At 42.9% G+C, this 24,613-nt stretch overlaps 2 protein-coding genes across 2 annotated transcripts in view; one reads left to right on the plus strand and one right to left on the minus strand.

The window, feature by feature from the left end:
* CALD1 (caldesmon 1) overlaps positions 1-19,527 on the plus strand; it is a 62,540-nt gene extending 43,013 nt beyond the window's left edge. Inside the window, exons 10-13 of the mRNA XM_006861229.1 lie at positions 755-892; positions 1,519-1,614; positions 5,473-5,553; positions 19,426-19,527. Coding sequence (XP_006861291.1) covers positions 755-892; positions 1,519-1,614; positions 5,473-5,553; positions 19,426-19,527 — 417 coding nt within the window. The remainder of the gene's footprint in view (positions 1-754; positions 893-1,518; positions 1,615-5,472; positions 5,554-19,425) is intronic.
* A 1,074-nt stretch (positions 19,528-20,601) lies between these two features.
* The window catches only part of LOC102823683 (aldo-keto reductase family 1 member B10-like), an 11,821-nt gene continuing 7,809 nt past the window's right edge, over positions 20,602-24,613 (minus strand). Inside the window, exons 5-9 of the mRNA XM_006861230.1 lie at positions 24,429-24,589; positions 23,540-23,621; positions 22,950-23,033; positions 22,294-22,376; positions 20,602-20,644 (exon numbers count right to left, since the gene is read on the minus strand). Of these exons, the coding sequence (XP_006861292.1) occupies positions 20,602-20,644; positions 22,294-22,376; positions 22,950-23,033; positions 23,540-23,621; positions 24,429-24,589 (453 nt within the window). The remainder of the gene's footprint in view (positions 20,645-22,293; positions 22,377-22,949; positions 23,034-23,539; positions 23,622-24,428; positions 24,590-24,613) is intronic.

The raw sequence follows: 24,613 nt of genomic DNA on the forward strand, positions 1-24,613 counted from the left end.
CCCTCACCCACCCCCAACATCCCAATAATCAACAAAGAATGCCCCCACCCCCCTTTAGTATGGGTTCTTTCCCTTAGTCTTTTACAGTACCTCACTACATCTTAAAGAGAAAAACTGTCTTAACCCCCACAGTATCCCCCAGAGCCTAGCTACGTGCACACAGTAGGCACTTAAGAACTATCCACTGACAAAATGAAGTTGAGTAACACCTTGCCAACAATTACAAGCTGCCATCAACTCCATAGGGCTTTCAGTAGCTGATTTTTCTGAGGCTGATTGCCAGACCTGTCTTCCGAGGCACCTCTGGATGAACCCGAGCTCCCTTACTTGTTGGCAGTGAAGCTTGTTAACCATTTGTGTCACCTACTAGGAACTCCTTACTAACAAGTTGTGTCCAGGAAAACAGTAGACTTGATTTTTGAAAGATTCTCCGATCTAGATCATACAGTTGGTTTATTTCGTAGTATCCATATGGTTCAAGCTCATCAGCTGCTCCTCAGAAACCCTCTACAGGGTCACTAAGGGTCGGAATCGAGTCGACGGCATTTAGCAACATCATACGTCAGAAATGATGGGATGCTCAGACAATGCCAGCGAAATGTAGTTTTCTAAGCAGAAGTGATAACTCTCGTTTTGGATGAAAGTGTTTACACAGCACATTTTGACAATGATTATGTTGAGAAAAACAAGGTGACTGTCATTTCCTATAAAGAAACTCACCAGCACCCGTCCTAAAATAATTCTCACATTTCAGGGAACAAAATCTTCTAAACTTACGAAGCCAGCTGCCTCCGATCTTCCTGTGCCTGCTGAGGGGGTACGCAATATCAAGAGCATGTGGGAGAAGGGGAATGTGTTCTCATCCCCTACCGCGTCAGGAACGCCAAACAAGGTCAGCACACGATTGGTGTCTTTTAAGTTTAAGGGATTTTTTTTTCCACTTTGTTTTACAAATCACACCATGTCCTGTAACTCATAATCATCATAATAAGTTGCCTTTGAGTTGGCCTCTACTCACGGCCACCTGACATGTGTCAGAGTAGAACCGTGCTCCACAGGGTTTACAGTTCTCAACTGATTTCTCTCAAAAAGATCACCAGGCCTTTCTTCTGCGCTGCCTCAGGATGGACCTGAACCTCCAGTCTTTTGGTAGCAGTGAAATGTGTTATAATTTGCACCACCCAGGGACTAGTTAATAATAAAAGGTGACTACAAAGGCAAGCTCAGAGACCATGTGCTTATGAGGCTAGAGTCTGTCCAATTCTTTGGCCACGGATCTTTACATAAAACACTTGAACTTGAGCTTTATTTAAAGCGCATCCTTTAAATATTTAAACATCCTTTAAATATCAAGTTTAAGGTTATTTTATCATAACTATAAGGAGTCAAGACAAGGATAGTGATAAGATGGTTGCTTGAAGTCAGACTTAAGGGTATTCTGTATCTGCTTTGAAGATTCCCTTTCAGGAATTCCATTTTACCTGTTTCTTCAATATTTCGGATATTGGCTCTTTGCAGGAAACGGCTGGCTTGAAGGTGGGGGTCTCCAACCGCATCAATGAATGGCTTACCAAAACTCCAGATGGAAACAAGTCACCGGCTCCCAAACCTTCTGTAAGTAGCTTTGGGGTTTTCTGAATGTCTTTGCTCACCCAGAGTCTACGGCAGCAAGAGAACATAGACGTGTTTGCCTGGGAAGGATGATGGTGCGCTCAGTCATTTGTTGTCACTGTTTAATGACAAACAAGGTGGCAGTCAGACAGAAGAAACAGGGGGAGCAGCCACTGCAGTTTCCTGGACATTGTAATCAAGTCATCACCGTTCCAGGTTAATGGAGAATGAACTTACACTTTTTACTCTGACCTATTTGTTTAGCTCTTACACTATCAATAATGGACAGGCATTTGAAAATGAAGACGTCAGCTTATTTTAGCCATTTCTTTGCCAACAGCACCTATGAAAGAATCCCCAAGACAGTGTTTCTGTTGGCCGTTTTGAGCCCATATTGTCTGCTTTACCTAATTTCTATAACTTGGCACAAAAATACAGTTATTGAGCAGTTTCGAAATGATCGCTGTCATTTTGTTGTCAACATCTCAGGAGAACATTTTCTCTTTTTTTTTTAAAGAAAGAAAGAAAAACCACAATAAAACTGGAAAATAGAAACAGGGACGGTGAATGTCATTTTAGTATCAAAATGGTATCTATTATGTGTGGCTGTCTTCATAGGAACATTGTCGTTTAACCTTTGTGTTGGATATACACGACAGCCTACTTGCATTTATCATTGTAACCGGAAGTCCATAAGCTCCCTGCTGTCTGGTGGCGAGAGCGTGCTCTGCGCTGCTAGCTACGGGTCCTGCAGATGCCCAAAGTTGCTAAGGCTCAGCGGTCATAACTATCCCGTCCCGAGAAAGAGCAAAAGCTTTCCAACCCTGAGGCCTCTATGCCAGGGAGCATTTGATTGCATTCAGTGGTCCCCTGTATCACCTTCAATGTCTCTAAACATTATTTTATTAAAATAAATGTACTTAATTTTCATTGAAAAGAAAAAAAATGAAAGTATTTTTTATATTATTCCAGGGTATGACTCTTACTGAGCCTCTTCACAGTCACAGGAGAACTGTGCTCCATCATGTTTTCAGTGGCTGATTTTTTTTATTTTTTTTTTTGAAAGAGATCACCAGGCCTTTCTTCTGAGGTGCTTCTGGGTGGATGCCACACTTCAAGTTTTTGTATAGCAGCTGAGTGCATTAGCCATGTGTGCCTCCCAGGAACTCTTACTTTGGGACCAGAGTGTCTTGCTTGATATGAGTTGAGAAGAAGGCATGCATTTGTATGCAGAAGTGTGATCTAAGGGCATCAAGGCAAAATCAGAGGGTAGTTCTTTAACCAAAATGATCCTCACTTAGTGATTCTCAAGAGGAAAAAGAAGCATTCATAGTGTTAGTGTTGAACTCTAGGACTCACTGAAGAGAAAAGCCAGCCTCTACCAGCAGCTATATATGCAAAGAATTAAATGTGCAGGAAAGAGCTGGTCAACTCAGTATTATTTATGAGGCCTCCTCACAAGGAACTTAGCAGTTCATAGACTAAAACATGGACGTCTAGCTGATATCGTCCTAGAACACTGGCTGCTATTTGTGGGTAGAATTCACAGGATTTCAGCATAGCTTTGGAACTGGCATTCAATTCTGAATATATCTGTTTTAGCTGGTGTGTCTGATCTTTGTGTCTACGCTGTATGTTGTATTGCAATTACAAAGCTAATTTGTCTTTTCTTTTTGTTTAAAACAAAAACCACCAACAATGTCTTTCTCAGCTGACTTCTCTACCTCACTCTCTGGTCTCTGGTTGATTGGAAACTTGCTTCTCCTGCCTTCATTTCTCCCTCTTCTTCCGGAGTGGCTCTTTCTCTAAAATGTAGTCTGGTCAGGTAATTTCATTTCTATTTCCTCTCTCATTTAAAATGCCTACTTATAATTTGGAAGTGAATCTTTCTTAAAAAGGCCTCCTTATTTAAATGATTCCCAAAATTTCATTAGGCAGGATTGAAGGGAAATGCATCCAGTTTCTCATGTAGACGAACATTCATGGATAGACAAATATTTGTCTTACACAAATCAAATAAATAAGTGGTAGCAACCTCTTTGCAGAGCCTGTATCAAACGTGTTCCTAATGATGGTTTCCAGCATTTAAAACAGTCTTGCAGACAGTTTGGCAGCTCGTTGCTACCCTGGCAAATGTAGTAGAATTCTTCAACAACCATCTGATTTGTTGCTTAATAGTTCCAAGTTAAATAGGTGTAGTTCGCCAGTAAAATATTCAGAATTCATGCCACAACGAAAATATAGAAACTCAGTAGACTGCCAGCAAACCCAAAATGCTTCCCATGGTACCCCTTAGCCAGTGTATCTGCAGGGTGTGGATCTCGGTGGTACCCATCATGAATATGCCCAAGTGTTCACGCTGCTATAGCTCTACCTTCTTAATGAGAAAAGGGTTTGCCAAATTGAGCACTAGTGTTTCAGTTTTTAAAAAAAAAAGCCACCACATTAATCTTCCACAGGCTACCTTTTGCCAATTGCTAATAGAAGCAAATGCACGAAGAAAAGTAAATGGAAACAGAGATTTGGATCCTTATCTAAGCCCAATTAGGATGAGGTTATAAAGACTTCACAACTATGTAGCTGCTCATCTTTGAGTATTTTCTGCCTAAGATTGCCACACTCTCCCAAATGTCATCAACTGTCAGTTGCTCTTGTGTGTACAGTTGTGATGACCGTTCACTTTGTAGAACTGAATTCTGCCAATAGACATCTGAATGACCCACCTACCCTTCAAGGAGCCAAGAATAATGTTAAGCAGGAGCGTGAGCCATTAGAAAAGTGTTTTAGCTTGGGTTGCCTGTTAACAGAGTCTGAGACAATGATTTGACTGTAGATGGTTTACTTGGACAGTACCCAGTAAGCAAGGAAAGCACAGGCTTACTTGTGCTTATTTGCTAATCTGCATTCACTATGGATAAGTAAATAAGGACAAGTAAACACGTACTTACCTTGCTTACTGACCACTCCACTCCTGTTTACCTCCTGCCATTGAGTTGATTCGGAGTCTTAGTGGCCCTACATAGCGTTTCCAAGACTGTAAATCTTCACAGGAGTGTACAGCCTCATCTTTTTTCTGAGGAGAAATTCGTGGGTTTGAACCACCAACCTTGCAGTTAGCAGCTCAGTACCTAACCCACAGCACCACCAGAACTCCCTTATCCGTGACAAGGATTGTAAATTTGAAGGGGAAGAAAAAAAGACTTTGATTTTGTAGGAAGGTGCTGTGAAGCTTGGAGAGACCGATGCCAGCCAGACTAGAAGCAGCATCTTTGATGTGATTTAAGAAACAAAACTTACATTTAAGTAAGTATGGATAAGTTGTTGTTGTTGTTGTTGTTGTCAAGTGCCATCAAGTCGATTCCGACCCATAGCGACTCTGTATAGGGTTTCCAAGGAGCAGCTGGTGAGCTTGAACCACTGACCTTGCAGTTCAAACGGCTTTGCAGTCTGACGCATTAACCCACAGCGCTACACCAGGAAGCATAAATCAGCCCGTGCTTATCTTCTAACTGGGTAATCCGACACTGGCTGTAAAACACCCAGATGAGAGAAGGGGGCAGAAAAAGAAGACGGTTGATAGATGAGGTACCACCAAGCTAACTTAACCCCCCGGAAGCTCTGGGGCCACCATGGAGCCCACGCCTCAGGGTTGTCCTACCCGAGTGAGCCTGAGGAATCATTTACCTCTAGCTCCTCTCTTCAGTGCTTGGAGACAGCGCTCAGGCATGGGACTCTCCATTTTGCATGACTGACGGGAAAGGTATTAAATAGTAAATTCACTCAAACAAACATAGATGTGGTGATTTCTTGAGACCTGGCCAGAAACTATGAAAGATCTCATCTCTTGTTCCTCTGCGTTAGGACCTGAGGCCAGGAGATGTATCTGGCAAGAGGAACCTCTGGGAAAAGCAGTCTGTGGATAAGGTCACCTCGCCCACTAAGGTAAGCTACAGGGAGGTGCCATCAAACTGGTTCCCACCAGTTCCCACTCATGGTTAAGTGCCATGGAGTCGATTCTGACTCATAGAAACCCTGTACAGGGTTTCCAAGGCTATAAATTTTTATAGGAGCAGAAAGCCTCGTGTTTCTTCTGCAGAATAGCTGGTAGTTTCGAACTGCTGACCTTGCAGTTCACAGACCGATTCATAACCACTACACTACCAGAGCTCCTATAAGTGCAACAGAGGGAAACACCCCCTAGTCCTGCACCCTCCTCACAATTGTTCTTATGTTTAACTGTGTGTTTATGGAATGCATCTTACAATATGATTACCTGGGATAAAATGAAAAATATCAGTGCTACACAGATCCTCCTGTGAAACCGTCCATTTTTAGAAGACCTGTAGAAAGTACAGTAAAGGTAAAGTTCAGAGAAACTTTGGTATTGTGGATCTCATAGGCAGACAACACAGATAACCTCAAGCCCATGGAATGGTTCCCCATGAGACAACCTGGAAGCATCATGGTAAGAATGTGGGCAGAAGAAAACTCTATGGGCCATCCATGTCTACATGGGACAGCCGTGTCTACGTGGGTCAGAGGTGTCTTACATAGGACAATTATATCTAAGTGGGACAGGGTGCCTCAAGACAACAGAGTTACCTTCCTGGGGCAGCCATGTTTGCATGAGACAGTTGTACCTGAATGAATGACTGTGTTTACACAAGACAGCATGACTACGTGACTTTACAAGTAAAGGTCCTGGCTGGGAGCTACAGTCATTGGGTGGACACCTAGTATCAAAATTTGTCTCCATAAGTAGCTCCAGAACTACTTCCTGAACTTCCTAGAAGATTCCATTGCCAGCAGCCTAGGTCTTACAGATGCTATGGAAGAATTAATCATGCGAAACCTGCTATGCTCAGAAAACTAGGGACAAGGAATGCTTATATTTGCCTTTCACTCTTGTCTTGCAGACAATTTGTCTTCTACTCAAAAGGGTTGGTTACCTTCACCACTGTCTGTTCCCCAAACTCTTTCATCACCTCAAGCAGAAATTCTGGGCTCACTAAACAGTAACCCTCAAGTTACCCCAACAAGTGTCATAGTTTAAAGAAAAGGCGGGGTCAGTGTATAAGGCCATACCACCCTGAACTCGCCCCATATTGTTTGATCTCAGAAGCTAAGCAGGGTAGGGCCTGGTTAGTCCTTGGATGGGAGACCACCTGTGAAGACCGGGAGCTGTAAGCTTTTCTTTTGTGCGTGTGCACAGTTCAGTGCTCACTAAGCAGTAACTCTAACTTATCATCTCCTTGCACCTGCTTCCTTAACAGTGATGTCTGCTGCCTTCTTCTGAGGATGCAGAGTCAACAGAAAATGAAAAGTTCTAACACTCCTCATGAGTGCAATGCTTTCCTGGTAGAACGGGAGAGCAAGATAATTTTACAAACAAATAACGCATCTTTCTGTTGTTGCTAAGTCATTGTAACCTTCGGGCATAGGGTTCTGTTTTAGAATGCGCTTTCTAGGGAAGCAAAACCAGTGAAACATATATAATGTCTATATCTAAAGAAAAGTGTATTGTCAAGGAAATAAATGGCTTATAATTATAGAGTCCCAGATCCCCAGCGGAAGAGAGAGTGACCCTTCCCATGTGTCCATTATATTGGGAGCAGGCCACACACCCCCAAGGAAGCATCCTTTCAGTTGATTGGCTGCTCATAGCCACTCATCAGAGAGTTAACTGTGCCTCTGTTAGGTCTCACCACCATGGGAATAAGCACATCTGAACCGTTAAGACACTGCAAATCCTGGCTTAGTCATGTTGACACAGAACCCCAACTACTGCAGCATCTGACCTTTCAGAAGTAGCATGCCACATGTCCCTGTAACCTGCTTTCTGAGTAGGGGATATCAGCTGCTCAGAGTCCATGCATCACAGGTATAATGGAGCCCCTGCAGACAGCATCCCTGTAAGCCAGGGCACTGGGACAGTGGAGCCCAAACACACTCTGGGATGGTAGGACTGCAAACCCCACACATACACATCACAGCAAGAACGGGGCTCACTGGGCTTGGAGGGGGACTGGGTGAGATGTCATGACCACCCATCCTGCTTCTCTGTCGCTACCACTAAACGCTTTCTATGTTGTGGTTGTTAAGTACTGTAAAGTCAGGTCTAACTCATAGCAACCCAGTATAGGTTTTCAAGGAGTGGCTAGTGAGTTTGAACTGCCAAGCTTGCGGCTCAAACCAACCTTGTGGTCCAGTGCTTATCCCACAGTGCCATACCAGGACTCTTTCTATAGTAATAATTATTATTATAGTAACAATAATAATTACATGGAGCCCTGGTGGCACAGTGGTTAAGCATTCAGCTGCTGACCAAAAGGTCAGCAGTTCATACCCACCAGCAGCTCTGCTGGAACTCTGCTTCCATAAAGATAGCTTAGGAAGCCCTACGGGACAGTTCTACTCTTCACATAGCATCACTAGGAGTTGAAGTACCTGAGATGGCACCATAGACAACAACAACAGCAATAATGCCAACTAGACCCCGCTGAGTTTATGGAGTGATGGAGTTAAGTAGCACCTTTGCTCCAAATATCAAAAGTCAGTGCTAGACTTCTGGTTTGGCGATGGCAGAGCACAGTCAGATAAGACAGGTTCCTTGGGAGACAGGCTGAAAACCCAGAGACACTGCTCCCACAAAACTGCACCAGAGCTCTGGATCTAGCATAAATGTCAGGGCGTCAGTTTCCCACAACCACCAGGGGAAAAATCACGTTGTAAAGGAAAATATTGTGATTTAGAAATCGGTCAAGTAATCAGGACTCCCTCTGCGGCCAATCCACCTGGGTGGCGGTCAGAGGGTGGGGCTACAGCCAGACCCCAGCACTGGGAACCCACACTAAAAGCAGCGTAGTGACATTTGCAAAAGGAAGTGTGGGGGGATTCTACACATTTTTTTCCTCCTCTTCCCTGTCACGCCTTCTTTGTCCAGCCCAGATGCCTTCAGGCGGGTGGGTGCACACCCCCCAAAAAAAGTCCACTGTTGAGACCACAGCTTTCCCACGGCACAGAGAGAAAGAGCCCCATTGGTCCGAGGGCAAATCCTTTGGCTACTGCTTTTGACTTCTGCTGTAGGTCCCAGCCCTAAAGTGAACTTGTGCGGAACCCTTTACCCCTGTCTTGTTGTTGTCAGGTGCCATCGAGTCGGAACTGACTCATAGCGACCCCATGCACAGCAGAACGAAACAATGTCCAATCCTGGGTCAACCTCACTACCACTGCCACACTTGAGTCCATCAATGATGCCACCTGGCCGATCCATCTCGTTGGGGGTCTTCCTCTTTTTCTCTGACCCTCCACCCTACCCAGCATGACATCCTTCTCCAACGATCGTTTCCTCCGGACAATATGTCCAAAGTAGGAGAGACGAAGCTTAGCCATCCTGGCCTCCAAGGAGCACTCTGGCTGCACTTCTTCCAAAACAGATCTATTGGTTCTTTTGGCAGTCCATGGCACTTTCAGTATTCTCCTCCAACACCACAACTCAAAGGCATCAATTCTTCTACGATCCTCCTTATTCACTGTCGCATCCATATGAGGCTATTGAAAACACAATGACCTGGGACAGGCGCACCCTAGTCCTCAAGCTGACATCTCTGCTCTTCAACACTTTAAAAAGTTCCTATGCAGCAGATTTGCCCAGTGCAATACGTTTACCCCTGTCTAGTCAGCAAGAAAAAAGCAGGTTTGGTCTGACAGACAAACCATATGAACAATCTGCAAAACCCCAACATTTAAAAGACGCAACTGTTTCAAGAAATACACTGTGCACACACAGATACCTAACTGACCTTCAGAAACAAAAATATAAACGATCTTTCTTCCATTAACTTCTCAATATCTATCTGTGCACCTCTATGATGGTGACTAGAGGAGGGGCCTGAGCGAGTGGACACCCACACCCACACCTGGAGTCTTCTACAATGCACACACACTGCCTGTGTAGCAAGGCAACTGGCCAGTTGGCCACAGTTTTATCTTTGTTTCAAAGTGGTGGTTTTTGTCTCTGCTTTTATATTGCTTCTGCTTTGGGGCCTTTTGATGACATGTTTTCCCAGGAGGTGGGAGCTTTTTCTCCCTACATTACCCAAAAAGAGTCAGTAATCATGGCCATATAGCCATATAGGTGGAGCACGGGCAATACACAAGAAGGGGGAGAGGAATGGAAGAACAAAGCTGATGGGAGAACAGGCTGGTTCACATGGGGTAAGCGGGGCAGAGGTAAATGATGATGTATATGCACAACCTTGGAACAACAGGCTTTGGGATACAGGGATTGTGGCATGGTTTGAAAGGGTAAGAGAGGGGAATAATGTTAAGATGCTTGGCTGTCTTTTGAATCTTAGTTTCCCTTGCCTACCATTGTGAAATAGACACTTGAGGAGGAGGGACAGGGGAGGAATAGCCAGAAACATCATAATAGAAAGCTTGTAAGTCCCTCTTCAGCCTATAACTGATTGGAATACCTTAAAGGGGGCTAGAAATTGCCCAGTGTAAAAGACCTCCTGTGGAGCTTTTACATTTTATAAGACCATAGATGGAAACCAGAATCCCATCCAGAATTATCTGAGGTAGGAAATTTCCACTGGAAAGGACAAGTAGACAAGCCTGGAGTGGATAGAAGAACAGAAGATATTTTGTGAAGAAAGACCAGCAGGAAAAATCAGAACCAGTAATGGCAGTATGATGGATTACTACAAGTACAAGTAAGCTGTTCACCCAGGAGCCATCAAGGCAAGCGGTCAGTTTCCCTCAGAGCAAACTCCCGTCCTAGACTAAGACTCAAGGGGAATACATGAGCAGGCATGTGGTCTGGCTGGTGACCATGTTGGTCACCAACAGACTCTTGTGAACCTGGGCAGAGACCTGGATGGCCAGCAGTTACGGCATGACCCAGGGACTCCTGGGCCCAGGGGCAGTTACGTACCACGGAGAACTGGAGCGGAGAGTAAAGCGTCTAACTGATATGAAGTGAGGGGAGATGCACAATAGCACCCACACTTGCAGATAGCACCCACTTGACCTGGCTTCGATGGCTGGATGATCAGAACTCGATTAGAAGAAGAAAGAAGAGGAAAGAAAGAAAAAAAAGAATGCATAACCCACTACAGTTGGATGAACTTTACCTATACATATGGATGTAGTAGCTCAAAAAAAGGAACAAATCTTTACAGCAAGGATCACTCCCACCCCCTCTGTACACAGGGTTGACAGGGATGGGCAACTTAGACATTGACTACCCAAAATGGTGGGGGGGGCAGGGGGCAAGAAAGGCAAGAAGTGACTGTGACTAACGTACAAGCTTTCAAGAAGGAGCCTAGTTCCAGACGGGGCAGGGGTAGGCAGAACCTCCACTGAATGATTTCCAATCTGTTGGGACCAGGCTGATGAAAGGAAATGGGGATATGTCTCTTGTGGTACAATAGTGAATAATTGTCATCAGGACTGACTGTGAGAGTTGGAAACGTAGAGGTAGATGTTTTTTGACAAAGGAGGGGAGTGATTGATTTTGCAGACCGGGAGCGGAGGTTCCTGGGACCCTCAAGTGAGAAGAGTGGAGAACATGACCCTACTACCCAGAGAGGCAGTGATGCCAGGGATGAAGACAGAGATGATGGCGTGGATAGATGGAGCAGCTGGGGACACCCGACTCAGGGAGGGAGAGGGACTGTGTGCTGACGGCCGCAGGGGCGGGCCTGTGGGGTGTATCCTTAGGTGATTTGATGAAGCATGGAAGGGATTGTGATCATTGCAATGAAACAAAAGATGATAAGATGAATGTAAAACTGATGTTCTCCCATGTAAACCCACATAATTCACAATAAAAACTTTTAAAAAGTCACTGGTAATGGTCATGGTTGAGTGCTGTGGGGTCGGTTCCAACTCATAGCAGCCCCATGTAGGGTTTCCAAGGCTGCATATATTTACGGGAGCAGAAAACCTCATATCTTTCTCCCACAGAGCAGCTGATAGATTCAAACTGTTGACCTCGGGGCTACCAGCCCAATTCAGGGCTCTTTATCCCAGTCCCTACTTGTCATACAGTCCTTCCTCTGACATGCAACACAGCACATTTGATACAAATGCCAGTTTCCATGGAGCTGATTTTGACTTACGACGACCCTTATTTGTCAGAGTACAACTGTACTCCGGAAAGTTTCCAATGGCTAATCTTTTGAAAGTAGATTGCCAGATCTTTCTTCTGAAGCACCTGTGGGCTGAACCTCTGACCTTTTTTGGCTTGCAGCCAAGCATGCTCACTGCTTGGGTAGTGAGGACTTCACAACACTTTAATATTTGCAAATACCTCAGCAAAAATATTTAGCAGCTGAGAAAAAAACTGGCATAAGAATAAGACCCTGGGAAATAAGAGAAGAAAGAAGAGTCTTGCTAGATGAAAACAGAAGAGAATCAAAGATAAATAAATGTCTCCCCATTCATCAGCAGGTCTTGACTTGGCCCTGGCTGAGATACGCAGACATTTCTTCATGCTCTGGACTGCACACCCTAGATGCCTGCCCCTTCCAGTGGAGTTTAAAAACTCACCTTGACTTTGAATGTCATGAGCAGGACTTATGGTCAAGATAGGATCAAGTACTTACAGGGAGAGAATGGTGAAAAAGTCAACAGAAGAAAGGATAGCTTTCTAGAAGTGTTCTTGGAATAGAATACCAACACGAATCCTTTCCTCCATAAGTATTTGTTCTTGCTGTTTTCTAATGCTTTTTCTTGACTTTTCTATACAGAACATCTCGGGGAAAGACTATGGCCTCCTATTTAAAGCTCTCTCCTTTTTACAGGTTTGAGACCATGCAAAGAAGAACCCAAGATGGCGCTCAAGATGCAGAGCAAGCGCAGTTGAGGAGGGCTACTCAGCTCTGTTTTATATTTATGTTGATTTCCTCAGTTGGGTTCATTCTCTTTTGTCATATTTTTCATTATCCCAGTAAACCCATGTATATTATCACTATATTTAATAATCACAGTCTAGAGATGTTCATGGTCAAAATACTGCCTTTGCACAGTATTTTCTAAAGATAACCATGCTGTGAAATCAAGACTTTTCTACTGATCATCTGAATGCTATATTCGAACCATGACACCAACCACATCTTGGAAGTCAGCAGACGGAAGAGTCCCACTGAAAAGTGCCGGAGGAATGTGTGTAGTATCAACCGCAGGGGTGGGGAACCTTTTTTCTGCCAAGAGCCATTTGGATATTTATAACATCACTTAATATAAATTTATGTTGCTGTGACAAAAGCTCCTAGATTTATTGACTTTCAAGTCCCTCCTGCAGTTGCCTTGGCAGGGCCAAACCAAATGATTTCAAGGCCAGATGTTTCCCACCTCTGACCTACAGGAAAATAATTGTAGCTTTTGGGTTTTGTTTTCACATACAGAAGTTGTGCTGTTTCTGCACTTTAGAAGAAAATACGGAAGAAATTATCTTAGTAGGCAGTAGTCACCCTTCCGAAAGTAACTCATTTCATACATGAGATACTGCAATAATGTTTGTCTTAAAAAAGAAAAAAAAAAGTACTGTTAAGGTATTACTTTTTCATGCTGATTACTATCTGAATTGAATTATTATGTTAGCTGACAGTGGTACCAATTTCCTTAGGTTGGTTGCTTTGTGGATTTCCTTTGGTAGTGCTAGAAACCTGAATCACATGTTAGATGACTTGAGTATGCATGTATGTGCAGACACATATGCAAACACACTAATGGTAGAATGCTTTTTTTATGTGCTAGACTATTATATTTAGTAGTACGTCCTTATAACTAACCAATATCACAGCTTTAAAAAAATTTTAAATCACAATATTATATTAATATTTCATCTTTGCCAATAGAAACATTGCAGAATAAGTATCGATATGTTTTAAATGCCCGATAACCTTTAAGAATAACGTATGGAAAAAAGAGGGACTGTCAATATCTAAACAAGTTGACACTTTCGATAAAACATACTTAAGTACTTAGATTATAGTTCAAGACAATCATTCTTGCAGGCCAATGTGAATTTCATTAAATCTACCATCTGAATCGAACTGAAAGTCGGCTTTATTCTGAACAGTAAAATTCACAGTAGGCTGACCATAAATGATACCTAAGGGCTCTTCCTTCTCTAACGTTTAAAGACAAGACCTTTAATGAAAAGAACGTACAGACTGGAATTCTATGGAGAAGTCTAAAGACCCACGTTGGCTAATGGTTGAAAGCAGAGAGGAAAAAATCAGCAAAGCTCAGTGTTACGGAGCCATGACGACATTTCCAACTTTAGTACCCCTGCAGCATGCATAGTTCAAGTTGAACTTGCCTATCTTTGTTGTCACTTGTCATGTATTGATCATATGTTGACATTTCAAAATTACATTTGACTTTCACTAGTTTTGCTCTTTTTTTCCCCTGCTTTTTAAAACAAGCCATCCTGCTGTATAACATCTCATTTTAGCCTATGAGTGTTTATTCTTAGTGAATGGTAAGAATACTCCAGTGTCTTGAAAAAATGTTCTAATATAGACATATCCATCTAGTGGGGTTATAGACACTTCTCAGTTGACTTCACCAAAATCATCTTGGTCTCGCTGCTTTTCACCTTGAGGGAACCCCTAATTAATTCTTTCCCAATGCATAGTTTTCCCCTGGAATTTCGAGCTAGTGCAGGGCTGGCACACGAATGGCTACTCTTTCACAATCTATTTTTCTTATAAATCAGTAAAGAATAGATGAATCCTTCAGCCTTGGCAAACCTGGGCCAAACGACAGAAGCCACCAAGGTAGCACAAGACACACACACACCTCCCCCACCCCCGGACAATGTAGACAGGGGTCTACAATAAGAGAAACTGCAATCATATGCAGCCCCCAGTTTAGCACTGAGTCCCACCATTGGAGCAAAACAGTTCTGAATGTGAATTAAGGTCTCTGGTAAAGTGACAGATCTCTGTTGTCATCTGAGTGAGAACTTCTCTGGGTCATCCTTTATCTGGTTTTCTGGAAAGTCTAAAATTGAGAAGAGGTGTCAATCTGGACTTTGATTCCAATAATTGGATGGAGTACGGTTTAGGGTTTAATAGTCTTCAGTTTGGTTCTGATCTTTAAGAAAATAAATTTCTGGCTTACTGGTTCAATTATAATTCTTTTTGTTATCTCTCTGAGGTAAAACTGCAAACCGACTAGCATGTTCTGTGAATCTGCCATTCGTAAAAGTTTATAGACACATAATATTTTTCACTGATAATTGATCGCTGCAATATATTGTGAAAATGCATCCACAATAAATGGAATTCTTCCAAATGTCTTTGCCTCGCTCATTTTATGTGCTGTGTGGATTAGGAGAGGTATGTTCTGTCTCAACAAAGATGATTGATTCTAAGCTTTCATTCTAAAGAAGAAAACCATATTTCGTATTTTGGAAATACTTGTTATTACAGGTAAGTTTTCTAACACTGAAAATTGCTCTGGTACAAATAGCTGACCAAAAACATAAAACATACAAAATTGATGGAAAAGAAATTAAAAATTCTTCCCCAAAATATCAAATGCTTCTGTATCTTCCATCTCCTTTCTAATGCTTTCATGCACCATCCATCTGATGCGTCCCATGGATAGTACCATTTCCTCAAAGGTTTTTGTCTTTTATAAGTGAAATACTGATTTAATATATGCCATTCAGTTTCAGGAAGTCCTGGTGTGGTGCTGTGGGCTAATGCATCAGACTGCAAAGCCGTTTGAACTGCAAGGTCAGTAGTTCAAGCTCACCAGCTGCTCCTTGGGAACCTTATACAGGCGTGCTATGTGTTGGAACCAACTCGATGGCACTTTACAACAACAACAGCAATTCGGTTTCAGAATGCATACTATGTACAAGGCACTGGTGGTTACATTAAATCCAAATCGAACATCTGTAGAAAGATTAATTGCTCAGCACATCAGGGTGCTTGATGAATAAGAAGATAACTTTATAGCAACCTTTCACAAACTCTATTAAGTGCCATAGAGTAGGTTCTGAGTCATAGCAACCCTGTATAGGATTTCCAGTGTGTATAGGTGTAGTAAAAATACATGTAACAAAACATTTGCCATACAATTTTGCATGCATAATTCAGTGATGTTGATTAAGTTTATTGTCTCAGGCTGGGTTCTCTAGAGAAGCAAAACCAGTGAGACTTATATATGTATGTATATAAAGAGATGTTAATATCAAGGAAGTGGCTCACAGCTGTAGAATCCCAGGACCCCAGCAGAAAAGGGGAGTAAGCCTTTCCTGCATGTCCATTATATTGGGAGCAGACCACACCCCCAAGCAATCATCCTTTCAATCAATTGACTGTTCATAGCCAATCATTATAGAGTTTACTATGCCTGTATTAGGTTTCACCATGAGGGGAATAACCACATCTCAACTGTCAGGCCACTGGGAACTCTGGCCCGGTCAAGTTGGCATATACCCTTAACTATCACACTCATTATGTTGTGAAACTATCACCAGGATGCATTTTCAAATGATTCTACCACAATTAACAGATTCTAAGCAATGACTCTTTCCCCCTTCCGTTCCCCCTGATGACCTGACGAGGTTTGATCCTCTACATTTGCCTATTTCATGCATGATGTGTCCCTTTGCAATTGACTCATTTCACCCCCATGGTTTCAAGGTTCATCCATGTGGTGGCATGTGACAGGGCTTCATTTCTCTTTATGCTTGAGTGAGGAGCTCCCATAGCGTAGTGGTTACGAATCAGGCTGCGAACCTCAGGGTCAGCCGTTCAAAACTATCAGCTGTTTCACAGGAGAAAGATGAGGCTCTCTGCTCCCATAAAGATTTACAGCCTTGGAAACCCTGTACAGGGTCACTGTGAGTCGGAACCAACTCCACGGCTCATAACAATAACAACAATATTCCATTGGATGGATAGGCCACCTTTTTACACCCACTAGTCTGTTGGTGAAGGAGCTCTGTCTGGTAGCGTAGTGGTTACAAATCGGGTGGCGAACCTCAAGGTCAGCAGTTTGAACTACCAGTTGTTCCACGTGAGAAAGATGAGACTTTCTGCTCCCATAAAGATTTACAGCCTCAGAAACCCTGTACAGGGTCGCTATGAGTCGGAACCAACTTCACGGCACACAACAACAACAACAATCTGTAGATGGGCATTTAGGTTAATTCCACCTTTTGGCTGCTGTCAACTTACGTAGTCTTTCCAATGTCCTAAGACATTCATTTGCTTTGTGGCATTATGCGCTCCCAGATTTCTAAATCGTGTCTGCTCAGCATCACAACTCAGCTCCATAAAAATGCTGGCCTCTTGCTCTCCTTAAACTAGACATGTAGTGGCAGAGCTTTGCTGTGGTGATGGCGTCTGTCACTTTATAATGTGATTCTTAAGAAAACATTTCATTGAAGTAGTTTTAAAAAGCCCAACTGGTCATTTCTACTTGGATGATCAATTGGATATTTAAAAAAACAACAACCATACAACAATCTCTTACTGAATGAAATAATATAAAACTACAATTATACTGAGCATAATATCTGTTTCTTAGCTAGTTGTCAACCTTATCCAGTACTGTTACATATTTACTTGCTTTTTTTAGAATGCTGTCTTTTGTATACCTTAGCACATCTCTGCTGAATTTAGAGACAATTTTAAAAATAGATTTAGCACATGGAACACTAATGGCCAAAACCAGAAGAATGGTGGAATGACATCAAGAACACCATACATGAAGGAAGCAAATGATCATTTAAGAGACAGGAAAGAAAGAAAAGACCAAAATGGACATCGGAAGAGACTCTGAGACTTGCAGAAGAAATGATGAAGTAAAAAAGCTGAACAGAAGATTCCAAAGGATACCTTGAGAAGGCAGAGTATATAATGAACTGTGGAAAGACCTGGAGTTAAAACCCAAAGAAAAAGGCATTCTCTGCATTTCTCAAGCTGAAAGGGCTGAAGGAAAAAGCCTCAGTTACAATATTGAAGGATTATGTGGGTAAAATATTGAATGATGCAGGAAGCATCAAAAGAAAATGAAAGGAATACAGAGATACTGTACCACAAAGAATTGGTGTACCTTCAACCATTGAAGAGGTAGCACACAATCAAGAACTGATGATACTGAAGCATTGATGACAAACAAGGGTCTAGGATCAGAATACCAATTTAAATGTTTCAACAAACAGATACAATGCAAGAAACACTCACTCATTAATGTCAAGAAATTTGGAAGACAGCTGTCTAGACAACCTATTGAAAGAGATCTCTATTCATGCCCATTCCAAAGAAAGGTGATCCAACAGAATGCAGAAATTATCAAATAATACGATTAATATCACATACAAGTCAAATTATTCTGAAGAAAAAATATGGTGGCAGCAGTACATGACAGTGCACTGTTAGAAGTTCGAGCTGATTTAGAAGAGGATGTGAACGTTAGGCTAATCATTATTAAAGTTCCATGGATCGCAACTGAAGTCAGATATTACCAGAAAGAAGCTTGCCTGTGTTTTGTTGATGCAAATTCATTCAACTTTGTGGATCATATCAAATGATGGAAAACATAGAGAAGAATGGAAATTCCAGAACCCTTAACTGTGCTCATGTAGAACCTGCACGTTGACCAAAAGGCAGTTGTTGAAACAAAGTAAGGGGTTTAAGTTTAAAATCAGGCAAAGTGTGTGGTGTGAGTGTATCCTTTCACCATGCTTATTAAATCTGTAGGCTGAGCAAATAATCTGAGAAACTGAATTATGATGAAGAACACAACATCAGGATTGGAGGAAGGCTCAGATGACACAACCTTGCTGGTAGTGAAGAGGATTTGAAGAACTTAACAGATGAAGATCAAAGACTAGTCTTCAGTACAATTACACCTCAACATAAAGAAAACAAAAGTCCTCACAACTGGACCATTAAGCAGCATCACCATAAACAAATAAAAGATTGAAGTAGTCCAGGATTTCATTTCACTTGGATCCACAGTCAATGTCTCCATGGAAGTAGTAGTCAACAAGTCAAGGGCACTGTATTGCAGTGGATAAATCTGCTGCAAAAGACCTCTTTAAAGTGTCAAAAAGCAAAGACATCACCTTGAGTACTAAGGTGTACCTGACCCAAACCATGGTATGTTAGCAAATGCCGGACAATGAACAAGGAAGACCAAAGATCAATTGATGTATTTGAGTTATGGTGTTGGTAAAGACAGCCAGAAGAATGTCTTGAGAGAAAGACTGTCAGAATCATATGCATGCAAATGCCGGACAATGAATAAGGAAGACCAAAGATCAATTGATGTATTTGAGTTATGGTGTTGGTAAAGACTGCCAGAAGAATGTCTTGAGAGAAAGACTGTCAGAATATTCCTATCTTTGTTATCTAGAGCTGCTGGAACAGAAATACCACAAGTGGGATGGTTTAAACAAACAGATTTATTCTCTCACAGATCAGAAGGCTAGAAGTTTGAATTCAGAGCACCAGCTCTGGAGAAAGCTCCTTGTCTCTTTTCAGCACCTGTAGGTCCAATATTCCTCGGCGATCTCTGTGTGTCCTGGCATCAGTCTTCCCCTACGAGCTTCACAACACAGGGACGCAGGTTCAAAGGACACACTACACTTCTAGGTCTTCTTTCTTGGTGGTGGTAAGGCGTTTCTTCTCTGCTCACTTGTCTCTCCTTTTATCACTTGTAAGACAAAAGGTGTTGCAGGCCACATGCCCTGGAAACTACCTTATGTCAGATACCAGATGGAATTATGGTTATAGCAGCTCACCTTTAACCTTAACCTTCTTACTGCTTCAGATCACATCATGGAGAGTCATCACCACTGAGAAGCATGACTCAGCCAAATTGACAGATATTTTGGTGAAACACAATTCAATCCATGACAGCTCTCAGAAGTGAGGATGGCATGACTTGAGCTCACATAGTTCGGATAAGTTATCAAGAGTCACCAGTTCTTGGAGAAGGACATTACGGTTGGTAAAGTAGACGGTCATTGAAAAATAGGAAGACCCTCAACAAGATGGATTAATACCATGGCTTCTGAACAATGGACTCAAACATAGCAATGCTTGTGAGGCTGATGCTGTGTCAGGCAATGTTGTATTGTGTTGTGTTGTGTTGTGTTGTGTTGTGTTGTATGGGACCACTATGAGATGGAACCAACAGACCAGCACTTAACAGCATGTGCCAACATTAGTAACACAAGGACTTTGAATTTTTTTGCTCAGCAGTGGGTGGGAATCAGCTGTCCTGACTTCACCAAGATTTCTCATCAAGCCAGCCCCCAACTCATGGTGGCCACGTGCACATGTTGCTCAACCCTGCATCATGCCCTTGAGGGGTTTGGAGTCAGACCATTTTGATTTGTAGAATATATAAGCCTAGATAAAGCAGGGCTCCCTGAGAGGCTCAGCTACCAGCCAAATGGTTGACTGAACTCACCCAGAAGCACCTCGGAAGTACAGCCTAGCAATCTGCCTCGGAATGTTTACACTTTTGAAAACCCAATATGGCCCTCGTGACTTGATTTTTCAGCCAACTAATGAATAGGTCTGTATGGGGGAGAACAATACTAGTGAAGTCTGCACACCACAGAATGGTCAACCATGCAACATCAGAAGGACAGTGCTTACCTAAGGACACAGTTCAGAGGGTTGGGAAAGAAGTAATAATGGAAACAGGAATCACAGGGAGGAAGTGGGATGAGTGATGTTACATGGAAGGGATTGCATCATTAAAACGAAGTGTATGATTTGTTGAACGTGAAATTGACAATCTCTTTCTGTAAGCTTTCACTCAATTCACAACAAAAAGCTTAAAAAAAAGAAAAACTCATGGGGTCCTCATCAGTAGGCGTCAATTACAGTCACCACCACCACAACAGAACTGGGTTCCAGTGACTAGAGTTACAATTCAGGAGAATGAAGCCAGAGAACACCTGAGGAATCTCATCCAAAACCTGAAGGCCTACCATCAGTATTCTGCATCGAAAGGATAATCCTCCAAATGGACCACTCTGCAGAGAGAATGAGAGAGGACAACTGTGAAGAAGAACATGTTCCACAAGTCACAATGTAAGTGTACAGGACATTCTTCTCCTGGGCACCCTTTATCTTCCTTCTCTCTCAGCCTTCCCCTCAAGATTCTGAAGGAACATGAGACAGGGGCCCATGTGTCTCCATCTTCCCTCAAACTGATCCAGGGTGTCCTAGGAATGAGGGCAGATGAGCAGCAACCAGGGTGCCGGAATGAACTGGCACCTTGGAAGAAATGTCTATGGGTCGGATTCCAGAAACTCCACCATTGAAGAGCTTATGGAGCAAAGTTCTACTCTGACCACACATGAGCCAGAATCAACTCCAGAGCAGCTGGTTCATGACTAGTAAGAAGCCTGGGCCCAAGCAACGTACTGAGTGCCTTCCAAGTATTGCCTCGATTAATCCTTCCAACACTGCAATAGTAATAAAATCGGCCATTTCGGAGTGTTCAGTGAGCTAATAACACATGCACAGGACTTAGAATGCTTGGCACAGTCAAAGTTAACACTCAGCACATATTAGCTGTCATTCAAAGCATCATTCCTATTTTATAACTAAAGAAACCAGCTTGGAAAACAAGGGGGCTTCAAAAGCTTCCTGGAAATTTTTCATTATCTTTTCTTTTTCCCTCTCTTTTCTTTCTTTCTTTCTTTTATTTATTTATTTTTGACTTTGCATTGTGAATTTAGGGAAGGTTTATAGACAAGATGATCAGTTTTACATTTAACAAATCATACACTTGGTTTCATCTCAATAACTGCAATTCCCTCCATGTAACAGCAGTTCTCCCGCTTCCTCCCTGTGTTTCCTGGTTCCATTCCAAACTCCTTCCTGTCCCTTCCCAACTTTGCCCTTTGGTAAATGTTGCCCTTTTGATATATATGTATATATTTTTAATTTCACTATCTTTTAGTTCCATTTTTCCACAAGCCTTTTTAAGCCCACTTGTAAATAAGAGATGGAGCTTAGACTTTAAGCCAAGTATTCCTGGTTATGCAGTAGTTAAGTGCTGCCTGCCAACCAAAAGGTCAGTGGTTCAAACCCACCAGCTGCTCTGCAGGAAAAATATGAGGCAGTCTGCTTCTGTAAAGGTGACAATCATGGAAACCCTCTGGGGCAGTTTTACTGTGTCCTGTAGGTTCGCTGTGAATGGGAATTGACTCAACGATACTTAACAACAACACCAACTTAGACATATAATAGGCAATGCATACACGCACCAACTCCTGATGCTTTTCCTCAAATGGCAATTCCACGCTTGTGGTGCTCAGAGAAAAACTAACAACAAAAATCGTGGAGCCATCTTAGACTTCTCAGGTACATAACAAGTGCTCAATAAATACCTGTTACATGTATGAATCAAGAGCTTCTGCTTCATACCTCGTAGCATGTCTCTCTTAAAATTCTGGCATTCAATCCAGAAGTTCAGAGACTGAGCAGGGATATTTCTTTCCTCACAATGAATGAATCTCTCCAAGGTACTTCAAGACTCACAAGAGATAGTATTCCAAGACAAAAGTAGTCCCAGCTTCCATCTGAGTCTTCCAGGTGACCTTCTAGCAGTTTAGAGAAACCCTAACATTCCCCATAGTTCAATTCCCCAAAGTACATTCCCCAGTGTACTTACTCCTGTATGACGCAAGCCCTCCAGTTCCGGTTGAAACTGAGTATGGTCGTCATCTCCTCATCACTTAACTGGAAATCAAAGACCTAGAAAGGATGGAGTTCACGTCAATCCCTGGGGTCCCATTCCATCAAGGAAAGAGTTCACTTTCACAACACTATCTGGCCACAAGAGGTTCCCCTTATGTCCACTGGGCACGGCTGTTGCTTGAAACTAAGTCCTATAAATATTAACAAATCAAATTCAACAATGTATGAATAAAAGTATACCCTATGCCCAAGCCGTACTTAGTCCTCTGTTGTGTGTGTGTTGCGGGGGGTGGGGGGTGGAGTGTGGGAGCTACGGGGGATGGAGCAGGTGGTGAGGCCAGGACAGTTTTCTTTGTATACAGTGATCTGCTGCTCAGGGAGATGACGCACAGCTGTGTTCACACCTGCCAATGACACAAGCGGTTCTAGCATAGCTCTGGGCCATTGGGTCATCCATCTCAACTCTTACTAAGGTTATCCTGGCCTGGGAGGTGATAGGGGATGGGCAGGGGGTGAGGTCCACAGACAATGCAAGGATGAAATGAAGAGCTTGGTGAGACGGGTCTTTCCCTCTCCTCCTCCGCTGAGGACAACTACGGTGGACCAGTGGGTGGACCAGCGGGTTCTTACCTGGAAGTTCTCAACAATACGCTTCAAAGTCACAGACTTGGGGATCACAGCCACATTCCTCTGAATATGGAACCGGATTAGAACCTGCACATGAAGGACATCATGGTCCAATCACTACTAGGAACCTCCCTCCACTAAAGGACAAAGAGCCTGCCCTTCAGCTCCCTGCCTTCGTTAGAATGGTGACTGTGGATGGAACGTGGCCCTGTCAGACACTGGACAGTATCCCAGCATCTTCACAACAGCCTGAAGAGGCAGGTTCTCTGATTTTCTCATTAGGAACTAGGACAGCAGCTGGGCCAGTGTTGGGTCACAAGACAAGACAGAAGCAGAAATCAACTCAGATCTCTGTAGCCAACTCCATTCTCTTTACTGTGTGATTGGACTCACAGGAAGGTGATGAATGGACAGAGCTCATCTTTGTCTTAGTGAGAATAGTGCATCTTCTGGGGCCCAACAAGACATTCAGGAAGGACTGACCAGACTTCAACTGCTCTGTTCTTCCCATCAAGATATGAGGTGAAGACCACACAAGGAAGGAAACACACAAGGGCTCTGGATACCGGGGAAGAAATGTAATGAAAACACACCTGGGCTGGAGTTCTGTTGTGCTTTGCAGCAATCTCCTTAATCTTAAAATCCTCCAGCAGTGAAGGGTCTCCTGGCTTGGCCCTAGAGAAAGAAAGATGGTGGTCATGTGTGAACAATCACCATGGTTACCTTGTAAACATGGGGGTCCCTTCCATGATGATGGCCCCAGACTGCTCCTCACAGTGTCCTCCATCTGGGAGAGGTGTTGAAGCATCAGAACACTGTAAGACCCTTGGGCCCATCCTGGGATCGAAACCTCGCCTTGTGCAAAGGCCCCTCCTGCTCTGAGTGACTTAATCTGAGTATTTACACAGGAACAAGTATATTGTTTTTAAAATCTTATTTATCCCACTATAATCTCATTTATTGTTGGTGGTGTTGTTGTTAAGTGCCATTGAGTCGGTTCCAACTCATAGCGAACATATATGAGGTTTCCAAGGAGCAAATGATAAGCTTGAACCACCAACCTTGCAGTTCAAACTGACTTTGCATTCCAGCACATTAACCTACAGTGCCACACCAGGATTCCATAATCTCATTTGTTGTTGTTGTTGTTGTTGTTGTTGTTATGTACTGTGGGGTCAGTTCTGACTCATAGTGACCCTGTACAGGGTTTCCAAGGTTGTAAATCTTTATGGGAGCAGAAAGCCTCATCTTTCTCCCCCAGAACATCTGGTAGTTTAGATCTGCTGACCCTGAGGTTCACAGCCTAATTCGTAACCACTACGCTACCAGAGCTCCTTATAATCTCATTTATATCTCATTTAAGTGCACCAAATACATTGTCTTAGAAATACCTATCTAACTGCTTGTAGACTCATACCAACACTAACCAATCAGCATTCATTTTTTAAAGGCATCAAGAGAAAGAGCCCTAAGGACCCTCACCAAGGTCTGTCCGGGGAGCCCAGGGGGCTGTAGGCAGTGACTGTGATGCCCTTGGACTGGCAGTACTGGATCAACTTCTCCTGCGTGAGGTATGGGTGACACTCGATCTGCAAAACCAAACAACCCCCATCACTAGGAAGCTGGCCTGAGTTTGAAGCAGCCTATGAGAAGTTGTACACACAAGA

Source organism: Chrysochloris asiatica, unplaced genomic scaffold (genome assembly GCF_000296735.1).
Source record: "Chrysochloris asiatica unplaced genomic scaffold, ChrAsi1.0 scaffold00041, whole genome shotgun sequence".
NCBI classification, from domain to species: domain Eukaryota; kingdom Metazoa; phylum Chordata; class Mammalia; order Afrosoricida; family Chrysochloridae; genus Chrysochloris; species Chrysochloris asiatica.